Source organism: Agelaius phoeniceus, chromosome Z, assembly GCF_051311805.1.
Source record: "Agelaius phoeniceus isolate bAgePho1 chromosome Z, bAgePho1.hap1, whole genome shotgun sequence".
Taxonomy (NCBI): Eukaryota; Metazoa; Chordata; class Aves; order Passeriformes; family Icteridae; genus Agelaius; species Agelaius phoeniceus.
In genome coordinates this window covers 66,314,678-66,338,683 of record NC_135303.1, presented here as the reverse complement: position 1 = coordinate 66,338,683, position 24,006 = coordinate 66,314,678, and the positions used below count along the sequence as shown (strand labels likewise).

Genomic DNA, 24,006 nt, shown 5'->3' with positions numbered 1-24,006 from the left:
TAGAATGTAGTTTACTTTATGGTCTGTTTTCAAGGACAAGGTTCATTAGCTTGCATGCTTAGACTTGTTTTGAAATGTTAAACATTGTAAGATTTGCTACAAACAGCACTAGAAGAATTCACTTGGTGCAGAAGAGTTGACTAAACTTACAGGCCATTAATATTTTTTAAATAGGTTTTGATTCTGTTTGTAATGGGTGCTTTTGAGGAAGGTGCTGACAGGCACCAGGCCTGACCCGCTGACTGATCCTAAACTGAAAAACATGTTACAGTCTCATGGCCTCTGTGGAAAACTGCCTGTTACCAGAAACCTGGAAGAATAAATGTTTTGGTAAAGGTAATTTTAAAAGAGAATTTCTTGCATTATTTTTAGCTGGGGTCCTGAATGTGGTTTGTTGGTTTTTTTCCCCCAGGCTTTTCTTTTTTTCAATTTAATTATTGCATTCTAGAAGATGTTTTCATTGGTCAGAAGTACAGTTTTTGGAACAAGGATAAACCTGCCAGGTTGCACTAACTTGATTTCTTGTCACAGAAAAGCCTTCTGGCTGGTGTTCTTGTTTAGACTTGTTACTATCTCAGCTATGTATCAAAGGTTTCATTTAAGAATGAGGTGATGAGACTGGGAAAGTTCTGTTTTGAAATTTTCAGAAACAGCTCTTTGAAGTGCTTCCAGGTGTGTGAGTTTACATTCAGTATGTGTATTTTTAAGGTGGCATAGTCATGTTTAAAACTCCTTTTCACCTACTGTGGACTAAGAACTAGTGGAACTAAGGAAAGTTGATCCCAAAGTGTGGATTGTTTCCTGTTTTGGAATCATTGTAGGTATTAAGACTCAAAACAGGGTAACTGGTGTTGAAAAAAACCAGATGGAATTCTGCTAGTGTTTTTGAACCAGAAAGTTCTTGACTTTTTACATGTAAGGAGAGATGGGGTTGTAGACAGAGAAGACCACTCAGGTGAATGATTTTGATCATGAACCAGTATTGGTGAAAGGTTGTTGAGCACAGCCCCCAGATATGTTGACATTTATTTATGAATTATATGCCTGTGCTACTGTACTGGTATACACATTATCAAGCATACACAATGTAGTCTGTACACAAACTACATTTTGTATGCTTGATAATGTGTATACCAGTACAGTAGCACATGCATATAATTTTTAATCTGTTTAGAAGGGAGCTACATTGGTCACCTAGTCCAACTGCCTGACCAATTCTGGGTGACCTGAAGTTAAATCATGTTATTAAGAACATTATTCAAATGCTCTTATACACTAGTAGTCTCTGGGCATCAACCACGTCTCTTCCAGAGTTTGAAAAGGAAAAAGAAAGAATGGGGTAATACCAAAATGAACACATTTTAAAATTTTTACTTTATTTTATTTTTTAGTGGTATAAAAATCCTTTCTTGCTCCCCATTGGATTCTGTTAAATACACCCCATTGTGGAGACCTCTGCTCCAAACATTTTCCTTACATCAGAAGTTTTAGGTCTACTGTAGATAATACCTTGACACTTAAGGGCCAGCTTAACTATTTTCATTGATAGCATGGAAAAGCTTGTCAAACATTTTCATTCTGGTAGTTTAAGTAGTTGGATGCTTGAAATTAGAAACATCAGCAAGTTATAGAACCTTTCTGAAATGGTATAATGAGATAATTGCTGTTTGATATATTGACTTGGGAACTGAAGATGAGGTTTCAGAAGGCAGCTGTGCAGTCCTGTGTGTCATCATCTTTCCTGCTTGTACCTCTATTTTAATGGAGCTTGCGATGGACTAGTGATGTTGTTTTACAGGGCTGTTTAGCCTTATGAACAAATAGAAGCCTGTTTATTTAGTTGATGAAAGAATGAAAGGAACATTATAGTTGGCCCTTTGAAAGTGTTACTCCTTTGACAGTTGTGGCTTTAATTTTAAATTGGTTTAGTTACCTTTTGAATTCTGGAAATTCACCCATAGGGGTCTAGGTATTAAGAGACAAGATAATGTAGCTAAGGAAGAAGGTGTCATAGATGAGTGGAGTTCCCTGCCTAACTCTTGACAAGTGAGTTGTGTACAGCAAGAATAGTCTGCTGATGTAGTTGTACATATAAATATTGTTCAGCGTTTCCTTTCTTTAGTGTTAACAAACTTGTGACAATGACAGGAATAAGTACTGGCCTTGAATATTTAATGAAATCTCCTGTAGGTTGTTGGGACTATCTGCTATGACTCTCATCAGTCAAAACCAGTTTTGTGAGCCCTTTCAAGCTAAGAGTAGTTTGTCCCATCTTCTCATTCAGAGGAGAATTCTTGATTACCTGTATGCTTCTCCACTTAATGATTTACATTTACTCTTGTTTTTCTTCCTTTTTTGGTTTCTTTTTTTCTAAAGATCTGATACTGAGTCTGAGCACCTAAATGAACTATAATAGGCTTTTGAGAAAGCATGCATGTCAGAATCCTAAGTTGTCAAATAGTTGGTATTAATTTCAAGTGCTGTGTAAGTTGATGTTCAGACAGCTCTCACAGCTCTGTCAAATGTGCTCTTCAGTCTCTAGCTGTTGCTGTATTAGAGTTGAAGTCAATGTGTGCTTTAAATCTAAGCATACAATAGGCTAAAACAGAGCTTCTGTTGGGGAGGTGATCTCTGTAACCTGGAATTTTGCCACACTATAAAGGGAGTTACTTGTGACACAGTGGATGCACAGAAGTTCATAAGATATATTAATAAATACATTAAAATTGTCTGCAGTTGTTTCTGTAGTGTTTTTTTACTTATGAGGGCTGTTAAAAAGAAATGTTTTCGCTATGCTTTCAAGTTTATGTTTTCATCTCAGAACTGTAAGCAGAATAATTTACAGAATTATTGTGTGTGGTTTTTTCTTAATAGAATTGGATGCAGCCTCTGGAGGCTTTTCATTAGAATTTGACTGCAGAATGGGACAAAGATGTCTTGATATAAGACATAAAGTTGTGTTGGCTGTGTATTGTGAACGATATGATACAGATAGCATCAGTGCAAGTTAAGATATCCTACCCCTTCACTGTGTTTTCTTCCTTAGTAGTTTAACCCCCAAAATGCTGATCTCTTATTTAGGCCCTTTAGACACTTGTCTGAGAAGGGGATTTCTTTTTATTTGTCAGCAACAGCAACAGTTGTGCTGTTGCTTCTATTAAAAAGATAAACTTGTTGTTACATAAGGAAAAAAATGTTGCATTGATGAATTTATCTGATGAAATCCAAAATTGTCATGTGGTTATTTAGTAGGATTTACAGGCTTTCAGTGTCTCCTGTGTTATAAAATAGATGACCCCTGAAAACGGTGTCATAATTACATGCATGATGGGAAAATGCATTTTCAGTTATGATTTTTCAGTGTCCAGTTAGTTGCATGTAAGAGAAAACCAAAGATGTATAGAATGTGCCTTTGCTTTTTGGCAGCATTTTTGGGAAGTAGGTTAACTGAAAACTTTCATTTGGGAGAGGTAGTGGTTGACAATTCTGCACTTTGTTTTTCTGAATTATTTCACAATAGCCATGGAACACACGATTGGAAGCTGTGTCTGCTCTGTTGGGTGGATCTTCTCTTGATTCTAAGCTTTCCAAATACTTTCAAAATTAAATTAAAGGAGTTATGATTTTATAATTAACATTGCTTTTAGAAATTCATTTGTCACCTCCATTTGTCAGTTACCATTCTGTTACTGACAAAATGGCCTTTTGTGGTCTATAGAAATTTTTCTGTTTCTTATGTGCACATGTTTGCTTTTCTCCATATAACCTTTCTGTTTTATTAGTTTGTAATTTTACAAAGCTTCAGCATTTAAAGCAAAGCACGGACCATATAGTGACAAAATAAATTGCACAGTGTCACCAGACTTTCATTCTGTTCTGTGTTTTGTTTTCTCCCAGCCTTATCTTTGTCACTTAGATCATAAACTCTTCTGAACAGCATTTTTGATTTTTGTGTCATGCCTACAGCCTAATGAAGCGTTAAAGTATTTGCCATATAAAACTAAACAGGACAGATGTTTGTCAAAGAAATGGCTTCTTTATCCTCGGTGGGATGGATTTTTGATATCTAGAGTAATACATAGTCAGGAGATGAGAAGACTAGGTTTGAACAATTATTCACAGTCATGCAGGTTCTTGGATTGAAGTTACATTAAGAAACCCAAACTTATACATAAGACCATGTTGCATATGTGCTGTCAGGTCATGTGTTTGCTTTTCAGACTTAGTAGTTTTCTACTGTATTTGCCGACCTACTTGTAAAATCAACAATACACACAGTTTGTCATGAACCTGCAGTCAAACCAGAGAATCTGGTTTAAGGAAACAAATTTTTTTATTATTTTATATTCTGTCAAATGGTTGTACCTTTTTCCAGTTGGTTAATGTCAGTTTGATTTGCATTTTCATCAAATGTTTTAGAAAGCTTGTGTTAAGTTAATTGGTAATTTCCCATATCTAAGCTTGCTGAGAGAATTTGCTGCAGGGTTTGTATACCTTAATAGATTTTTTAATAAAAATTATGTTATATATGGCTAAGTGTTCTGACATGGGTTATGTTGCTAATACTTGGTAAGTGAGCAAGTTGCTGTACTAGGTCAGGTAGAATTAAGTTAAACAGTAACAACTAGGGATTATTTCATCATGGGTTTGGCTGTGGTGTTTTATGTTGCAGTTTTTTTAATTGTTTGTATAGGTATTTTGTCCAGATGTTGATACAGATCTTGTATTTCATAGTGGAAAGTCCAGAGGGATTCTTAATGTACAACTGACAATGAAGCACCTGTGAGTTTTTAGGTAGTTTGAATTTAGGTGGCTTTGTGGATGGAGCTTTCTTGCTACCTTGCTGTTTTACTAAATAGTGCAATTAATTTCTGGTAATGCAAACCAGATTTGCTTATAAACTCACACGAGTAAAAAAGAGGCATGTTTAATTCTAGAAAAACATTGTTGTGAAGCATAAAAACTTCTGAGTAACAACTGTGGAACATGTTCTTTTTCACAGCTGACTGATGGAAGGAGATAAAGTTTAGCTATGAGAACAAGTTCTTTTTCTTTTCAGTACTTTTAATTAGTGTACTGGAGAGTTTGTTTACACATTAGTAATAGTAGTGCTATTGTTTTTAAGGTTGCATTTCTTATTTTTCTTTTCACCATTTTCTTATCCTGTAAACATCCACTGCCACAGTTCCTTTTGTAAATGAGTGGCAGCTTCTGTTTTGCCTGACCTTACATTCCTCCTGAGAGACAAAAGTACCGTAACAAAATGCTAGATTTTCTTTGCAGCAGATTAAAAAATGCTAGATATTCTTCTTATCTATTTTGGGGTGCTTTTTTTAATGTTAAATTGCAATTTTGACTTGCTTACTGACTTCTTTCTTCCTTAACAACTGAAGGTGTTTACTTCTTCCTCTAAATAATTTTTTTACTTCTTTTTAAACAAGTATTTGTTAGGTTCTTTGCTATGTTTCTGGAATCCAGTTTTTCCCAAAGCTGTGGCTCTACCATTAATATTTCAGCAAGTGGATTTTAAGCATTTTAAAGAAGGATTAATATATTGTTTTTTTTGTGACAGTGGGCATAATTTGTTAGTTGAGCTTAACTGCATAGCTTCATAATGTTAGTAGCTGCATGCAGAAGTGAGAAGAGTAGAAGACTTGGAATTGTAATGAAGCTTATATGGAGATATGGGGTTTCTTAACAGAAAAAAAGGTAAAGATTTAGGAAAAATTCTAATTAATAGAATCTAAACCCCTACTATTTCTATACAGGGTATGAATTAAATATATAAAACTAAAAAGAGGAGAGTATCTAACTAACTAGCCTTCCCCCCGACACTTTTGGTGGTTTTTGGTGGGTGGTTTTGTTTTGGTGTTTGGTTTTGATTTTTTGTTTGCTTTGGTTTTATTTGTTAAAATAAATGTTCAGTAGCTTGTTGTGCTTGAGTCAAGTAGTTAGGTGGACACATATTCCTGTTCACAGAAATATTCCTGTGCCAATATATGTTTTCAGTTACTTTAGATATAATAAATGACTTCAGATGTAAAATTACTGTTTCTCATGCATAAGAAGAGCAGGGTCTTGAGCTCTCCTTCTATCTTTGTTAATCCAGACCATTCACACATCTGTGGAAAGCTTTTAAACAGGGTTAGGGTTTTCTTCATGTCTGAATTCATGCTTTTGAGTTCTGGAGTATGTGGAAATTAATAGTATCAGTGCAGTATTTCCTTATTTGACATCTCGCTAGGTAACATTTGTGACCTATTTAATTCGAAGTGGGTCTGCTTTCTAATAAGAAGCTACTTAAACTACAGAAAGATAACAGTTTGAATGCAAGCAATAATTTTTAACTGCTTAAGTCCTCATCTGTGAGTCACAAAGCCTAAAAATAAATTTGTATAAATCTTGTAGCTGATGTGTACATAGAATGTTCTTCCATCTTCAAAGATGTAATAGCAGCTTTATGTGAATTGGTGTCACATGAATTCTACACTATAAATACTGTAATTATATTCTGTAAGAATAGTAATATAGAAAGAAAATTGTGTATTACTGAGTTTCTAATTTTGCCAGCAGCTAAAATGCTTCAGGCATGGAAGTGCTTAAAAATGATCTCCAGGTTTGCAGTAATGATGCAGATTACCAAGACACTGCTTTTTCTCAGTATATCTAAGGCAGTTAGGGTGGTTCTAAGCCAATCAGTGAAAGGCTGTGTAGTTCATTGAGAGCAATCAACTAGAATCTGCTAGTAAGAATAATTAGTAATCTATTTAATGTTAAATAATTTGATGCAAAATAAGCCATTCAAATTGAAAAAGCTGGTTCAAATAGTTCTTAGGGTAAAGATTAATGTGCTTATTATACTTCATAAATGTTTGACTTTATTTTTGATAATTCAGTTCTGTGTGGGTGTGAAATTTAAAGAATAATGCCATTAGCTGCACACCGAGTCATGCTGTGAATTTACAAAGGCTAAGGCTGCCCATGTGACACTAATTCAGCTGAAAGGAAACTGAAGGAAGTGATTCCAAATAGGATGGAATTCTAACTAGGATTACTAAATTCTGGAGTGATGGACACTCACAAGATTTGTGGATAGAATGAATGTTTTATATTTATTGTACTGATTCTCCTGGTCCATCAAGTAAGCAAAGAACAGTATTAAACTTCTGTCACCTGTGGTTGTAGTGGGGAGCTTTGCCTAGTGGTATTGTGGTTAATTTCAGTTAAATGAGTGGTTACTCTGTACCCTCTTGGTTCCCTTTCAGTGTGCTTTTTTTGGTACAATGTTTGATGCTCCAAATCTGAATGACAACTGAAATTGATAAAGTTAGGTATGAAGATGAGGGATAACTTCTTTGACAAAACAAAAAGTATGTCCTGCTTAATTTAACTTTTGTGTCCTTTAAGTGTTGGAGGATAATGGAAGGAGAAATACCCATCTAAGCTGAAAACTATTATTCATTCAAGAACAGTAAAATAGAAACAGTTGTGCAATATATTTAAGGAGAATTAACATTTCTAAGCACTAGAGCAAGGAAGGGCAACTTTGCATTAGGTTTTTGTGTTGCAGCTCTCCACTGCATTCATGAAAGGGAATGAAGGCTTAGTGCCCATGGTAGCTTTGTCTGGTCTTCCATCATCCCAAAGCTTTTCTCCCTTCCCAGAAAGAAAGGTGCTAATGGGGGCACCTCATTACTTGCAAAATCCTTCCAGCTAACTGTAGAGGTGGATTTTCAGCAGGTTCTGACAACCTGTTCTAGAAAACAAATTTCCTGATTATCATTCTCCTTAATACAACAGCCTGCTCATTTAGTAGAAACTAAGCAAATTGTCTGTACCAAATATTCTATAGAATATTTCATCCTAATTCATTTGACAGTCCTTGTCATTATAGGAGCCTGTCTGAGGTGTGTCTGTTCATCTTAAGCATCAGTTACCCTTTATCTAAATTGAAACTATTTCTGTATTCTGTAATGACTCCTTACTGTGCAATTAAGTATTTTATTCAAACGTCCTGGATTTGAAAGAGATTAGGAAGGACAGTGTGGCAACAGTTCTCCATGAAGTTTCTTTAAAGTTCATTTTTAACCTCCTTCAAGGGAAACATGTTGTAGGTGTTTAAGGAGACATAGTTCTTAACAGGTATAGCACAACATATAAAGCATTCCATTCCTACTAGATATGAGATATAATTATTTATATTTTTTCCTCCAGCCAAGTGTATTAATCGTAAGCTACAAGGAACTTTCAAAAGCAGCTTCTCAGTTTGGACCTTACAAACAAGCAGAATGGCGGCCTGACAGCACAATGATAGCTGTTTCGGTAAGTAGAATTTTTCCTTCTTACTCTGGTTAAACTATTGCAAACAAAATTTTGTTTTACCAATTTCTGTGCTTATAGAACCTTGCAGACTGTAAATACATTTAATTGATACTTGTCTTGTGAAAATATATAATGATACCAAGGGCTTTTTAGACAATAGAAGCTTTTGTAGTATTCATTAATTTTCCCCTGTGAGAATGAACTGCAGTTCTTTGTCTTAAAACAGTGGTTAGATGTATAGGCAGGGGATGATACAACATCTCATTACTTTAGTAATCTGGTAACAAATAATACGGTAATGTAAAGTTATGTGAATGAAAGAAATAGTTGTGGACTTAGGTAACATAATTATGTTTAACTTGATAAATGGAGTTTAAAGGTGAGTCTTAAGAGATGAAACTGTGGCCTTATTACTGGCTTTTGGTGGTTAAAAAATATTGCAAGTCACTGAGAACACAGAAACAAGGGCACTGATAAGTGATATGTGAACTCTTCTGTTTGGAATCTTAGAGATGAGATCTTGTCTCACATGGAAATAAAGTCTTGTTTCATAGCTGGTGCTGTGTTCACAGTACTTTGGACTATTTCAACAGCAATATTTGAAGTTTGAGGTGCAAGGTGAACACAAGAAAGGTGGGAGTACAGTTTATAAGAGTTGCAATATGGGATAATCCTCTTGATGTCTTTTGGTCGGGTCTTAACATTATGACCAGATCTTAAATTAGATATTGTTATCTTAGTGGAAAACACTAGATGATTTATGGAGGAGTTATTCTCTCTAGCAATATCATGATAATCATAAATCAGCTAAGCTTCCCATGGTCCGGTTTTCTTTTGCATAATGCAAGTTAATGCAAGTAAATAATTAGTCTAAAATATTAAAATGGCCTAGAAGTATCTGATGAAATCAATGAAGTTAAGTATTTCTGTTAGTGCCAGATTATATTCTCAGTGAGTACTAATAATTATCAATAAAGTCAGAAAGATCTCTGTAATTTTTGTTGTGGATCAAAAAGAGTTCTTCAATTTTATATTGCACCAAACACATTTTAATTAAACCTTTGTGTAGTAGTTCAGAGGAAATTTTGAATTTTTATATTTAATTACTTTGCATATTGTGGGGTTTTTTTTCTGAGATGTTGTGATCCATTTGCTCAAGAGACCTTGTGGTTCAGCTGACAGATTAGCTTTAGTTTTTGCCACTTCAGTACTGAACTTTAAAGTTTTTCTGCAACTAAATGTACAGTGCTCTTTTTGGCAGATAGTGTCAGAATGTAAACGCCCATAAAGTCTCATTTTGTAAGCTAAAGTTCTGTGAATTAAAATTCTAAATGATCATCATTTATAAAATAATGACTGTAATAAGATTTCTAATATTCTTTGTGTTTCATAGGATGGTATTTCATCCCTGGATGTATGTATACAAATGATATAGTCAAGCATGTTAGTTATGGTGGTTTTAACATAAGCTGTTTTGCAGTATACTTTAAAAAAAAAGATATAGTTTAATTTGGAACAGTTATTGAGTCCTACTGAAATTTACAGTATTGCTGGTTTTGTTGTAGTGAGACAGGGCAGAAAGTCAGTTTTTGGAGCTTTAATGAAGAAAGTGTTTCTACAGATGTGTGATACTCTCAACCCCAAGAAGAATTCTGTCCAAGTAGTTTTCTCTTTTTTCTTAACTAACACATTCAAATGAAGGAGCAATGACAAAGCAAGTTTTTAATGAAAAACCCAGTGATTTTGAACTGAGTTAGCATCACTTAATCTGAAGTCCTGTGCAACACTTGAACATTTCAGTTTGAAATTTTGAGTTAGGTGATGTTTATCACCTATTACTACCTGTGCTCATGAGTACTTGGTTGTAGTAATTTTCTGTAATAAGTCTTTGTTTTTAAGAAGGTGAAGATAAGGCTTAGTACGTACTTATTAATGAAGTGGTACATTCTTTTTTTCCTTTTTTTTTAAATGACATCATCATATGGAATGTAGTCTGAATTTTATGTTCACCATACCAGTGATACACCATGTTTTTTGTTTCTGACAGCCCAAATATTCAAAGTGTCTTTATAAAAACACATCACTTAACTGCATATGCTTTGAGGTAAATATTATTTGTACTGCAGGAAGACTTTGGGCCAGTATATCAAGCTTTATAACGTACCTCAAGTAACTGTAAAGGTATGCAGTTAAACAAGCTTAAGCAATTTTCAGTGTCACCATCCCCTACAAATTCTAACTTCTTTTTCCACTAGTATCTTCTGTTGTTAAACTGTTGGCACATTTCCTAGACAGATCTTATTTTTACCCCTTATATTTTGTGGTTTCTTTTTTCATATTGCTGCCTTTGTGATTTTTCCAGTGTTACTGGGAAATACTTTTTCTTGTTTAGATTAGTACATACATCCAGGTAGCTAATCCTAGTAGTAAATCAAACTTAGGAATTGGGTCAACATGCTTCATTATGGAGAAGTGTAGGAGGCATTTTGGTCCTTCCCACGTTACAGGCACTCCTTCAATACAGACTGCTCTTCAGCGTGCATTCCCATAGCTAAGGCAGAGCTTTATTAAACATGGTAGCAAGAAACCATGTTATGAAATCCCTGGCAAGATTCTCAGTGTTTGTACTTCGGACTGTCAAAGATTAGAATGATCAGGGAATGGATGACAGTAATGGTTACTTAGTAAGTTTCACTCAAATGTTTTTAAAGCAATGCAACCTCTTTAAATGAATATGATCAATTTGCCAGAAGTCTGTGCTTGAATGCTTCTATACTTCATCCCCCTCTTCATGGAATTTGAGTCTCTATTTAGAAATGAACCTGTAACAATAGCAACTTTGTGCTTTGAATAGTGTTCAGTAAGGCCCTTTGTACCTTATTATCAGTATAAAGATACTTCACAGTATTGTTTTACTCTTCTTTCCAGGATAAGGTAACTTAGGGGTTAAATATTTAATGATGTAATGGAATGAACCTGTAAAGATGTTAGAAATGAAGACGGTTCTTTACCACATAATACCTGAACACGATATTACAGCACACAGAAAGGCTTCCATTTATTATCACCCTGTCTCAAGCTCACCATTATTATTCAGGTTTTATTCTTGCTTGAAAAAGATACTCGCTTTGAATGAGAATAACAGTGTTTCTTGGAATTCAAAGCCAAAACACAAATTTTCTAAAGCGAAGTGTTTGACTGAAATGTGAATATCATCTATGAAATGATACACTAAGCTAACAAGAGGTTGCTTTATTCAAAGAAAAGGAAACCAATCTTGCAAAGAAATGTGAAACCGTTCATTTCAGTGCTTTTTTTCTCCAGTGCTTTGGATACATGCCCAGCCCATATTAAAATAATTGGATGGAAATGCTATTTAACCAAAATGCATTTACCAATTTGCCCAGAAAATAAATTCATGCTGTAAACAAATGACACTGCTTTGAACACATAACATTATTGGTCATCTACTTGTTTCAAGCTTATGCAAGCAGCTTCTAGGTATGACTGGAACATCAGGTAACTAAATGATTTGTATTTGTTCCCTGTACATAGTATGAAGTCATTCTTCCAGAATAACAGAACATGGCTCGGGACTGAATTTTTACAGGTTTTGTGGTAGCTAAAGATAAGTGATGTGAGGATTTGTGGTAGTTACCTGGATGACCAACACTGAGAGGCAGTACTAAACTCTTTGCATTCAGTAGTGTCCGTTTGTGTTCAAACACTTGGAGAGTTTATTCAGGTACTTCCCACCTTCTACTTTGTTTTCTACGTTAATTCATGTGGTTGATAGGAATTATTTAGAAATACTCAGATATTTCTACGTATCTGACATAGTTGTCAGGTTTTATAGGTTTGTATGAGTTGGAGGAAAATTTCTGATGGACTGGTGCATAAACAGGATTGTTTTTCTGTTTTTCGATTCACTTGACTTTAAGGGTGGGTATGGATTTTATCTGGAATTAATATAAACACACAGTATTTTAAATGTCTGAATTAATGTATATTTGAGTTCAATATATGAGACATACATAGAAATCACATAAGATTAGCAGATTTTACTCATGCTGAGACTAGATATTTATCTTACCAGTATTTCTCTTTCAGACTGCAAATGGATACATCTTATTTTTTGAAATCCCATCAGCAAGAGACAAGTATCTTTATGAGCCAATATATCCTAAGTAAGTATTTTAAACTTTGGATCCTCACAGTGTGAAAAAATATGACTAGACAACTTCTAAGCAGTTTTTATGACAAAAGATACTTCATTACAGAGTATGTTTTAACATTGATGAGTATATGAACCATCATTCCTATGAGTTAGAGTCAGTGTAGGGTAGAGTCAGTTAGAGTCAGTTCAAGTAGATTGCTGTGTGCTGGTGTGATTCCTTAGGTCCTTCTTACAAGCTCTCAAAAGCCTTAATAGCAGGTAAAGTCTAATTTTATAATTTGAGGTAGTCTGTTGTGTTCATGATCTACAACAAGATTTAATGATGCCTTTTGAATAACTCAGTTGAAAAAATCACGTCTTAGGAACTGTTAAGGTACAATTCAAAAATAGATCCTGTCCCCGATGTTTTCATAACTTAGAGGGTTTTTTAAAAGAAATGGGGAATAAAATCCCAGTATTTTTGAAAGCAAATGGATACTTTTTAGTAAGAATGGTTATGTTGTCGGCATCATCTTATTTTCCTTATTGTGAATGACAGAATACATCTTACACATTTAAATTGCGACTGTATTTTGGGTGTGTTTGTGGCTGATTTTGGATTAGTTGATTTTGGATTTTACGAAATTGGGAAATGCCCAGGACAAATTAAAACTTCAAGGAGTATATGTGTACGTGTCTGTGTGTTTAGATAGGCAGAATCTGTAGTCATGGGTTGGATTGAATTTGTCCATGCACATAATAGCACACTCTTGATTTCTAATTGGCTAGAAACTTTTTTCTTTTTTTTTAATATATCTCTCTATATATCTTCATCATTATGATAGTACTAGTCAGTTTATGTTTTTTTCACATTCATAAAAAGAGTTAAAGTTGAATCATGGATCTCTCCACATGGTCATCTCTGAGGAGTATTGGATTACCTAAGACGTCATGTAAGAGGAAGATATTTTGAGTTCTTTTTCTTTTCAGTGTAACTGTTAAACCATGAACATTAAAAGAAAATAAAGGGATTTTTCAAAAATATTTAAATTCAAAATCTGTCTTCTTTCACAAATATGTGTAGGAAGAAATTACTTAGCAGGTAGTAAATGATTTAAAACTGAATTTTGCTTTATTGACTAGAAAATTTTTTGTCCGTTATGGCTATAATCCATCTTTTGACCTGTGAAATAGCCCTCAAAGCTCTGGAATTAACTGGAATTTATTGTTGCAATTTACTTTTCTTTTTTCTAGAAACTTAAGACTAATGTAGACAAGTTATATTACTTTACTTGCCTCACTGGAGAACTGAATAGCAGTTTTCAAACTGACTCTTCACATATGGCTTACTGTCATCAGGGGAAGAGGCAGACAGCCTGCTGCTGCAACTTGTCCAAATAAATAAAGGGATAGTAGATCCTTGTCTGTACATTACATAATGCAGAAAACTAAGCAGTAGTTTATTGTGAGTTTTTCTTGTTCTTTTTGAAAAGTTTGGGGGTGTTTTAATTGGCAAAATCTGAAAACTTATGGAAATATATATAAAACACAAAATAAAAGTTGAAAAAGAAGCTTTGTCAAGTTTGCTTAGAATATCACTTGTAGGAAGGCTTGAAAATACCTATTAAGCCATCAGTGACTAACCAGTCTAACTTTGTAAACTTATATAAAACTTCTATAAAAGTTTATTAATTGATATGAATTGTTGACCTGAAAATGCATGTTTTAGTTGTTAGTTGTGTGTTGAACAATCAGGGTTTTAAAATACATTTGTATAGCCCAAAAAGGACTATAATGCAAATTCCATAGAGTAGGACAACGTGTTTGTGTGTTTGTAATAGGTTGCTCACAGTCTCCTAAGACTATTGTGTGTGCTTACCTTTAAGAAGATGAATGATCTCACTGAATTCCCTGGGATGACTAGCTTGTCTATACTTAGCCCTCAATTTTGAAAACCTAAATAAAATTACTACTGTTCTGATTACATTAGATCAAAAGAAACACAGGTATTTGTGGGTGAATTGTGCCTCCTGTGATTAATGTCAAATGATTCTTTAAGTTATTAAAATGGAATGAACTTCTTTTGCAGGTGCAGATACAGTGTGCTGCCCGTAGGCAGTCTCACTAATTTACATTGTAGAGCAAATACTTGGCAGAGGTTAATCAAACAAAAACCCTCCAATCTAAAATGAACAAACTGACAAATGAGACCAAAAGCTAGAATTGAAACTTTTATCTTTCTTTTGGCATATATTCATTTTCCAAAGGCATTATTTCATTGAAATGGTCGGATTTCACTTCTGCTGGGCTGAACAATACCAAATTAGTTTTCTTCACTCTGAAGCCATTACAGATCAGTGAAAGGCCTTGTATGTGACTTGCCTCATGCTTGAAAGGGGACATCTTACTGTTTTCTCCCCCTGTAACAGTGTGTTCTTGGCTCCTTCCTCTGTGTTGGCAGCAGTGATTATGCAGCTGTGCCTTAAGTGAAGTCGGGTTGTTGACCTGATGGGGAAACTAAACCTACCTATCTCCCTTTTTTAACTCTCCCTGTCCCCTGCCCTGGATTCTAGTAGCTTATTTTGCAAGTTGGCATTTGATAAAAGGCTGGTATTAGAAAATGGTGACTTTGCAGTAGTACTGAGTAGCTACACTGGAAGTTGAAAAGCATGAAGTGACTGTTCAGTGATACTTGTATAAATCTTATGATTCATGGTAAAGCATTTGCTTGGAACATTTTTGCAGTCATGGTGATATTAATTAGGACTCTTCCAGCTCTGTCTTGTGTGGTTATTTACCTATGCTGGGCAAAGTGAGAAAGAGGGCGATGACTTTTGGAAAAAGTATGAGGAAGTCCTTGCATTAGCGAAGTGACATCTGCTGGAAACTAGTTAGTAAAAACTGAGATGAATGTTCAGTCATGTTTTACTTTATTATTACTAATTGTTGATGTTTATTAAGTGCCCATATCTACTAACTTTTTGTAGGTAGAATGAAGCCTGTTCTTTAGTAGCCTTTCTTTAAATAATAGTGGCCAGTTCTGGCAGAAATACAAAACTTCAATGTCATGACTACAATGAGAAAGGGAAACCCTCCTAATACAACTTCTTCTTGAACAGATTTCTTAAGCTGTGCATATCAATATAACAAGATGGTCATGTGCTGGGAATACACACCAGTAAAATCCTCAGCTGCTCCGCAATACTGGTCTAGTGCAAAATTTCCTAGTTTATTCAGTATCCTGAAATTGGAATTGCAGCTAGGTTTGTTAACATGCAGGTGAAAATACTGAGAATGGTTGTGTTTAGATCCTTTTGTCAGCTTAGCTCTCATTTAAACAAACTGTGCATATTTTACCATAAATGAAGAAAAAGTGGGTAGTCAGAAAAGCAGGTACTAGGTACATGGTAGATAATTTCTTGACTTCAGTAGTTTTTTGCAGTCTTCAAGATTGGATTGGGACGCTGAAGTAAAGTAACTTCATGTGGTATTGGTATATTTTAAATAACTGCTTTAAAATTTGCTTGATAATGGTTTAGCTTTGATTTGAAGAAAAGGATCAAATGACTTGCTGAAAGTCAAAATTGCTCGTCAGTTGTCCGGGAGAGGGATGTTTGTGGAGAAAATGTTCCTCCAATTGATAGTTACTTTTATACAGAATAGTTACTATATGTAGCCTTTGAGCAACACGGACCAGAAGAGCTTGCTTGTATCTACTATGTTAACTGCTATTCTAGCATGCAGCTGTTTTGTAAACTGTAATTGCACTTATGAAAGTTTTTTATTGGTCCAGCTGAAACAAAATGCTTCAATGTGGAAAGCGAAACAAAACTGTATGAGAAGCGACAGAAATACTGGGGTATTTCTTGGGTATTGGGCTGTTTGTAGCTCAGTATGCATTCTAGCATATCTAATCGCAGCATGATTTTTTTTCAGGGCCAAGTCTCTCTTTTTTTCTCAATCTAATCAGCACACGTTTAGTAAGAGAGCTAAAGTGGGAATTGAGGCTAAGATGCCATCCTGTTTGAATGCCAGAGTCTTTGCTTTTCCTTATCTTTCAGTATTATGAAATAGAGAGATTTTGGAAAGTAAGGTTGAGTGATCTTCTCTTGCACCCTGCTATTGTTTGTATTAAACCAGATGGAATCAGAGCCTAGGAAAATTGATTTCCTGTTTAAAAATGCACATTTCACATGATTGTCTCCTTTTCATATCATCCAGTTGTAATGGTCTTTATATTCTGAAATCCAGTGTTTTAATGGAAGTACTAAAATCCAAAATTAAAATTTGTTGCTGGAGCCCACAAATCTGTTGAAGCTTGTTGTATTAGTAACTGAGGACATAGCTCTTACGAAATGTAGAACATGTTAAATACTGAAAGAAGGTTTAGTGGGAAATGCTTCTTAAACACTATTTTATACCTTTAGAGATTTAATCTATATGAAATCTACTCATGTAGGTATGGCAAGAGTTAGGCAACTAACTTGTATTATGCATATTATATGTAAAAACCTGTTACTAGACTTCTATGATGAAACAAATGCTCATGCTGTAAGTGCAACATATGAATATTTATATATAAAAAAGGAAACTTTTCATTTTTCTTGCTGGAATCTATGGGGTTTTTTTTTGTCATATTGTGATATTTTAGGAATGTAGTTTTTCTGTCAAAGAAAATTTTTCTGGCACTGTTGATATTTGGCTAGGAATTGCCAATCTGTTCTTGGAGTGAACTGTCATTCATGCTTAATGAAAACTTACAGTATCCTGCTTAATTTGTGAGACTAAAAACAGGGGGAAGAAAGCAGTAATTGTATGGCGTTTAGTTTATTAAAATTGTGCCAGAGTACCCTGCAGTTTTATTCCAGCTCTTGAATGCTTTGCTCCAGTTCAGAGCAGATTTGGAAGAGAATCAGTATTGGCCATTATCCCACATTCTGGGATATTTTCCTACAGTGAGCACAAGTACAAAGTCCTGCTTCAATTAGTTCGGTCTGGTTTTACCACCCAATTCCTAAAGTAACTACAAGACAAAACATGAAAAATAATGTATGTAAGGTAAGATTGTAGCATTTTAAAATAAAATTTATCTCTGCCTTCGATTGCTTAAGGAAAGTGACAGTGCATAAAAGCAAATTTTCAGCTTTGTAAGCTGCGGCAAGGTACAGTGGAAACTTTTTGAGGATTTTCCAAATGAATTTGTATAGCTATTCTTATGCTTGATGGTAAAGAGGTGAGTAACACCATCAGAGGCTTCTCTATACTGATCTGGTTGTTGTTTCTGTTTAGAGGTTTGCCAAGGAGAGTAACTGAAGTTTTTTTTGCTTGAAGAGCATGTGTGACTTAGTGCTGAGGATATTTTTGCCTTTCAAAAAAGACAAAATCTAAAAATTTTACATGGCGAATTAACTAAATGTGGTAATTGGAGAGTCTTTTTTGTCAGGTTTCTTCATATCCTCAAGTGGAGCCTGCATTTGGGGAATGATAAGGATGTTGTGTAAATTTAGAATAAGACCTCAGTGGTGTAGGTTATTAAGTCTCTGAAAATGCTTTGAAAATCAGTTGTTATCTAACCAGTATGAATTTTTGAAGAAACTAGTTCATATGATGGTTTTCAAAGCTGTATTGTTGCTTATATACCTGGTTACTCTATTCATGTCTTAACTTTCTGGCATTTTTAAAAGCTATCTATCTACTTTTCTATAGCCTGATGGTTTATAGGTGCCATAAATTACCTCATCAGTGGACATTTTCTTCCTGATTCAATGACTAAAGATTACTATGTACAAAGGTTTTGAACTTCAAACTCTGGAAGGGTAATAAATGAGGTGTATGGTGAATTAACTTACTAGGTAATTTGTGCTCAGCATTAAGCTTCTGCTGAACTTTACCATTGTGGTTTTCCCTGTAAGATTTTAGGATTGTTTGAAAAATATATTTTTCAAACTAGATTAGTTTGAAAGAAGAACTTTTATTAACCATTATGGCACTTTTATTAACCATTGGAACCATATGGAACTTTTATTAACCATTATGGCACTTGCAAACTCTTGATGGTGGTTCAAGATGTTTTAACCTTTTAATTAAAGGGAAACACAGGTTGGATATCAGGAAAAACTTTTTTTACAGAAAGAGTGATAAAGTACTGGAATGGTCTGCCCAGGGAGGTGGTGGAGTCACCATTCCTGGATGCGTTGAAAAAAAGATGTGGCGCTCAATGCCATGGTTTAGTTAGGGCATGGATTGGATTCAATGACCTTAAAGGTCTCTTCCAACCCAGTGATTTTGTGGTTCTGTAACTGTTGTCAAGAAATCTTTGCAACTGAAATAATCATTTAGTAAACCATTTAGCCTTTTTATATGTATAGTTGATCAATATGCTAGCTAGCTGTTTCTTTAACTGCAGAAATGTGCTTCTACCTAATTGTGTTGTAAAGGCTATACTAAGAACTACTTTTCTAAGCACTTATTCTTCATAGTTGTTACCATAAACTCACTTTAATTTTGTTGGTGCAGCTGTTGCCAATCTGTATGAATACATCTCTGCATCCAGTCAGATGTATTTAATCCTCAACTGGTGGCTGCCTGCAGTGTGTGGTGGAGAGATGCAGGTTTAAGGAGTGAAAAGATGCTAGATGCATGAAAACCAAATCTCACAGGTGATGATACAGGCTTTTTGAATCAGGTATAAAAAAATGAAGTCCTCAGCTTTTCAGTGTGAACATTAACTGAACGTTCACATGAACCATTGTAAAATGGTTAGGAAAAATTGTGTAATTGTGCTAATGCCAAGATAATGGCAGTTGTCAGATTTTTTCCTTCTTGACTTCAAGAAGAATAACTTGTTGGTGATGTAAATTGTTTTAGAAACATTGCCCTGCTTTTGTTATATAAATATTGCAATTAATAGCTGAAGCATCATGATTTTTAATTTTCTTCTTGTCCCTTCCTTCCCACTCTAAGTACTACTGAAGAAGTAATTTTATCAGGAACAGCTAAGAAGATCATAGCCCAAAAGTAGTATAAAAATATTTTACCTTGTTTGTATCAAACAATTGTTCTAGAAATAATTTTTAAGTGTCTGCAGTCTTTCTTATTTTTTTCAGTGAAATGTCTCCATTGCTTCTCATTACTTGCATGGTTTAGCTAGTGAGAATGGATGCTATTGCCTTGTTTGTTGTTTGGTTGGTTTTTTAAGTAATACATTGTTTGCCATTAGCCACAGTATTTTTTTGAAGTACTGTATTTTTTTACTGTGAGAGCATTTCTGAATTTTTCTAAACTATTATCCAACAATATCTGCCAACTATATTACTATGATTACCCCAAATAGTACAGTGGAAACTTAAATATGAATTTAATGCTAATTCTGTCTCCAAGCTAGAATTCTCCATTACTAAGCAGAAAGCAGTGGACATTATTTTAAAGTACTAGAACAGACTTAAATATAATATGTGTTGTGTATCTGAATTGCAATTATAAAGAAACTCCCTAATTACAGGCTTTCAGATTCTGCTATAATTAACTTCTTAAGTATTTCTTAGATACTTTTGGTAGCAGTGACAAATTTGTCTGTGCATCATGTTGTATGACTTAACTTCTGTGCAGTTAGTGGAGGCCATAAATGTAGTATTGTGCACCTAGAAAAATTAACTGGCCGGTGTCCTGTTTCCTCCCTGGACTTCCCACCATTTCAGATAACAAACTTCAAGAAATTCTTCCTACCAGAAGAGGCTGTCTGACTCTGCTTTTGCATGGTGCTGCCTCTTTCTTGAATTTAGGATGCTTTAAAGTTTGGTGTGTTGGGGCTTTTAAAAACCGCATCCCTAATCTTTCCATGTTTCAGTTTTTCTTGGGTTGCAGATTTTCCTCAGTTCTGAGTTTTAAGAGATTTACTCACAGGCTTTGTTACATTAACAGATGCTATGCAAATAGCAATGATTATATTTGATTTAACATGCAGCCGGTCAGTCGCTGGAATGTATTCCTCTCAATTCTTGTGCAAAACTTTAAGTTTGGCTGTAGCCATAGCAGATGCTGATGTGGCAACCCAGACCAAACATTCTTTCCTGCTTCAGTCATCTGTGTGCATTCTTCGTTTAAAGGTCAAAGGAGCTCAGCCAGTAAGGCTGACTCATGCAGATGTGGACTGTATGAACACAGTGTACTTTTGGTAGCACCTCCTTTTCACCCATACTAGGGGTTTCTTTTTGAATTGATAAATTAGACAAAATCACAGGCAATGAGTTGAAATAGTGGCATTTTTGGAATTTCAGTCAAGGTGATGTACCTCAAATCTGTGTGGATTGTCCTTTTGCAAGGTGGATAAAAGAAGCCTTTTTGGGACAGGAATGATAGTGCCCCAGTGGAAAAGATAAGGTACCACAGATGGTGACCAATTCACTAAAACTAGCTTGTGAAACTGAAAATATTCAAATATTCTTGCAAGTTATTTTTTTATCAAAGGTGTTGAAGGGAAAGAAAGCCAGCCTACGTGGAGACTTGAAATTTTTCTTCCTGGAAAACATGTCTTTTAAACCATGTTGTTACCATTCTGGCTTTGTAGTTTGTGCTGTGTAGAAACCTTGAGTTTACTCTTGGTTATGTACTTCAGTCAGTTAAAACAGACATGTTAAGTTGTGTCTTATTCCTACCTAACAGCAACATTTCTGCATTACTCAACCCTTTCATCGCAGTTTTAGTCACTTGCTTGCACAATTCAGTTGTACCACTGATTGTTGATAAACCAGAGTAATTTCATCTAGTTTGGAAGTATACTCTCTGGAACTGTATGTTCACATGTTTTGAAAAGCCTATCTCCAAACACCTGGGGTTTTGTACATTTTAAAAAATACCCCAACAACCCCACCATGCTAGTATTATTAAAAAAAGAAATGACTGCTTTTTTCAGGGTTCCTGTCAGTGCATGACAGCTAGCTTACATGAAGGCCTAGATCTTTCCTAAGACAGCTGCCTTTTACAATTAATTTTTGTTCAAAATGCAAACCAAACATTCTAATTATTAAAATTTATACAAGTTGCAAATCTTTTGCTGGTAGATTAACTAACCTTAAAATATTTTTTTCTCATTTTTCAATGTAGTTCTTCACAGCCACCATAGTTTTGTTCTGGAAAAATGATACTACTTCCATCTGCTAAATCCAGATTGACAAAAGTTACCTTGGTTTTACCTTAGCTGGCATATATCTTTGTCCTTGCTACACAAGGAAAGGTATAGTGCCCATCGAAGAATAACAGATATGAATATGGCATTGCTATAAAATGGTAATGAATTAAGGAACGTGATATCTACTGAGATAAACAAGACAGGAAAGAGATTGATGCATCCTTGTGCTGTCAAACTTCTCTAAAGCTCCATCTGCTTTGGTTTCTGCCATGTCTTAGGCAGTTACACTTGCTACCCTGATGTAAATTAAAATAAATGTTCTGTCAATTAAAATACAGGTAAAGATTACATGAATCTCTGTGCTTCTCTATTGTTTCTGACTGTTGAAGTTACTACAAATTCTAATTATACTAATTCTTGTCTGCAATGCCTGCTGCATTCATAGTTTGCTTTGCTTACTAGCATAATGCTCATTAGATAAATAAGCTGAATGACATGATACTTAGGACTGTAGGTCAGTTTTCATTAAAAAAAAAGTTTAAAAAGCACATGGCATGTCTGATAACACAGATAAATAAGGAATACTTTAATGATGTATAGTAATGTATAATGATATTGTGACATAATCAATGGAATGTGAAATTTAAAATGAGGAAGACAAAAATAAGATGCTTTCTACATCTAGAAGTTGATACTTTGTAATGGTTTGTTTAAAGGGATGGAATCAGTGTTCAGTCAGCTCTTCTTAGTAGGTCTTAGGTTAAAAACTAGTTAATTTGCCTCAGGGAGAAATATTCCTATGAAATACTGTGATAGATGTCTACTTGTATTATGCATACTGAATTTATATTATAAACATTGATCTGGCAAAAAGAATGGAAGAAACCTAAACATTTTGAAGTCTGTAATTTTGAAGTCTGTAATGCATCTTGAAAAATAATAAATTGGAGATACTTAAGAATTCAGGAATTTAATTACTGTAAATAGTTGAGTAACAATTTATTAAATCAGATTTTTCACTGATACATATCCCTTATTTTAGGAGTATTAAGGCAGGCCACACAGCTATTGTAATGTTCATTCTCTATTCATTGTCTTATTTTGTCTATGTATTAGACTAAACTTTTAGCATCAGACTTACATCCTAGATATTCAGTGCTGCTTGTGGGGGTGTGGGTGTATACATATATACACACACACATATAAATATGGGGAAAAAAAGACCACAGGAATGTAAGTCCGTAACTCTTGAGTCTTTTGAAGGACAACCTGTTTCAATTAAAACATTTCTCTTGTATTTTAGAGGAAGCCCGCACCTGAAGGGAACCCCACATTATAAGGAAGAGCAATGTGCTCCTTCATTAAATCTAGAAATGAAGAAAGTGCTGGACTTGCAAGCCTCTATCACAAGGTATGCTCATTAATTGGGTCTTGAGAATTTTTCCATATGTATCAATGCTTTTTAAAAAGTGAAGGGAAAACTGGATGGAAGAAAAGGCTTCTAGTAAGTTTTTACGCTTATTAATACTAATGACTAGTATTCGTAAGTTATTATTAGCAGCTAGTAAGTCTGAGGAGGTGAAAAAGTGAATTGCTGTTTAAGAATTCTTTCTGTGCTTGGCAATACTGATATTTCCAGCATACAGAAGTATATAGTATGCTCAGTATTACTGTGTATTACTATAAATGAGTTTGTCCTTCAGCTCCAAGTGTGTATTAGAGATTTCATGGAGGCATTGGTCAGTTAGAGAAAAACTGTATGCAGGATTTCAGCATTTCTCCAGATGCCTGCAGAGGGTCCACATTTGTCCTTTTTCTTTACCTCTTGCTTTTTTGTGGTGATGGCCTGTCCTATAAAGAAATTTTGAACATGATAAATAAGTATGCATGAAAAGTTGCTGAAACTTCATAGCGTTGGAGGAGGGGGAAAGTAACAAAGTGAAGTTTGGGAAGAGGCTCCTTAGGACAAAATGGCTGTTGGAAGACATGCAGTATATACTGGAAAAAGCTTTTTTGTATGCAAGTAGATTAACAGTAGTTTTCAGGAGTTTGGAAATGTTTAAGAAAGGATTTAGAAGGAGTCTTATTTCTCCTTCACCAGTTCATTCCAACCACAGATTAAAATGTATTGGGAATTATTTACAGCCTAGGCAGTATTGTTAGTTTTCTGGGATAGATGAATAATTGATTGTTGTCAGCAATGTCTTATGGTTAGTCAAAAGTATTGAAAAGATCTCCAGCAGTTAGTATCCCAGTTAAGCAATTACTCTAACAGTACAGACCTGTTCATGAACAGTGATTGCTGGAGAGAAGTTGAGGTCTATACCATATTTTGTCAGCCTGGTAAATGTTTATAACTTTACAATGCAGTTGCTGGTACAAGAGGCAGTAATACAGTGTT

General features: G+C 34.7%; 1 protein-coding gene across 6 annotated transcripts in view; it reads left to right on the top strand.

Annotated features, from left to right (window-relative positions):
* Window positions 1–24,006, top strand: part of RIC1 (RIC1 partner of RAB6A GEF complex) — a 47,015-nt gene that overhangs the window by 1,989 nt on the left and 21,020 nt on the right. For 5 of the 6 annotated variants that reach the window (XM_054651532.2, XM_077171172.1, XM_054651531.2 and 2 more), the window contains exons 2-4: window positions 8,215–8,322; window positions 12,433–12,509; window positions 22,909–23,016. In XM_054651532.2, coding sequence (XP_054507507.2) covers window positions 8,215–8,322; window positions 12,433–12,509; window positions 22,909–23,016 — 293 coding nt within the window. Of the gene's footprint in view, window positions 1–8,214; window positions 8,323–12,432; window positions 12,510–17,409; window positions 17,537–22,908; window positions 23,017–24,006 lie in introns of those variants that run through there. The other variant, XM_077171174.1, reaches the window with a different exon arrangement.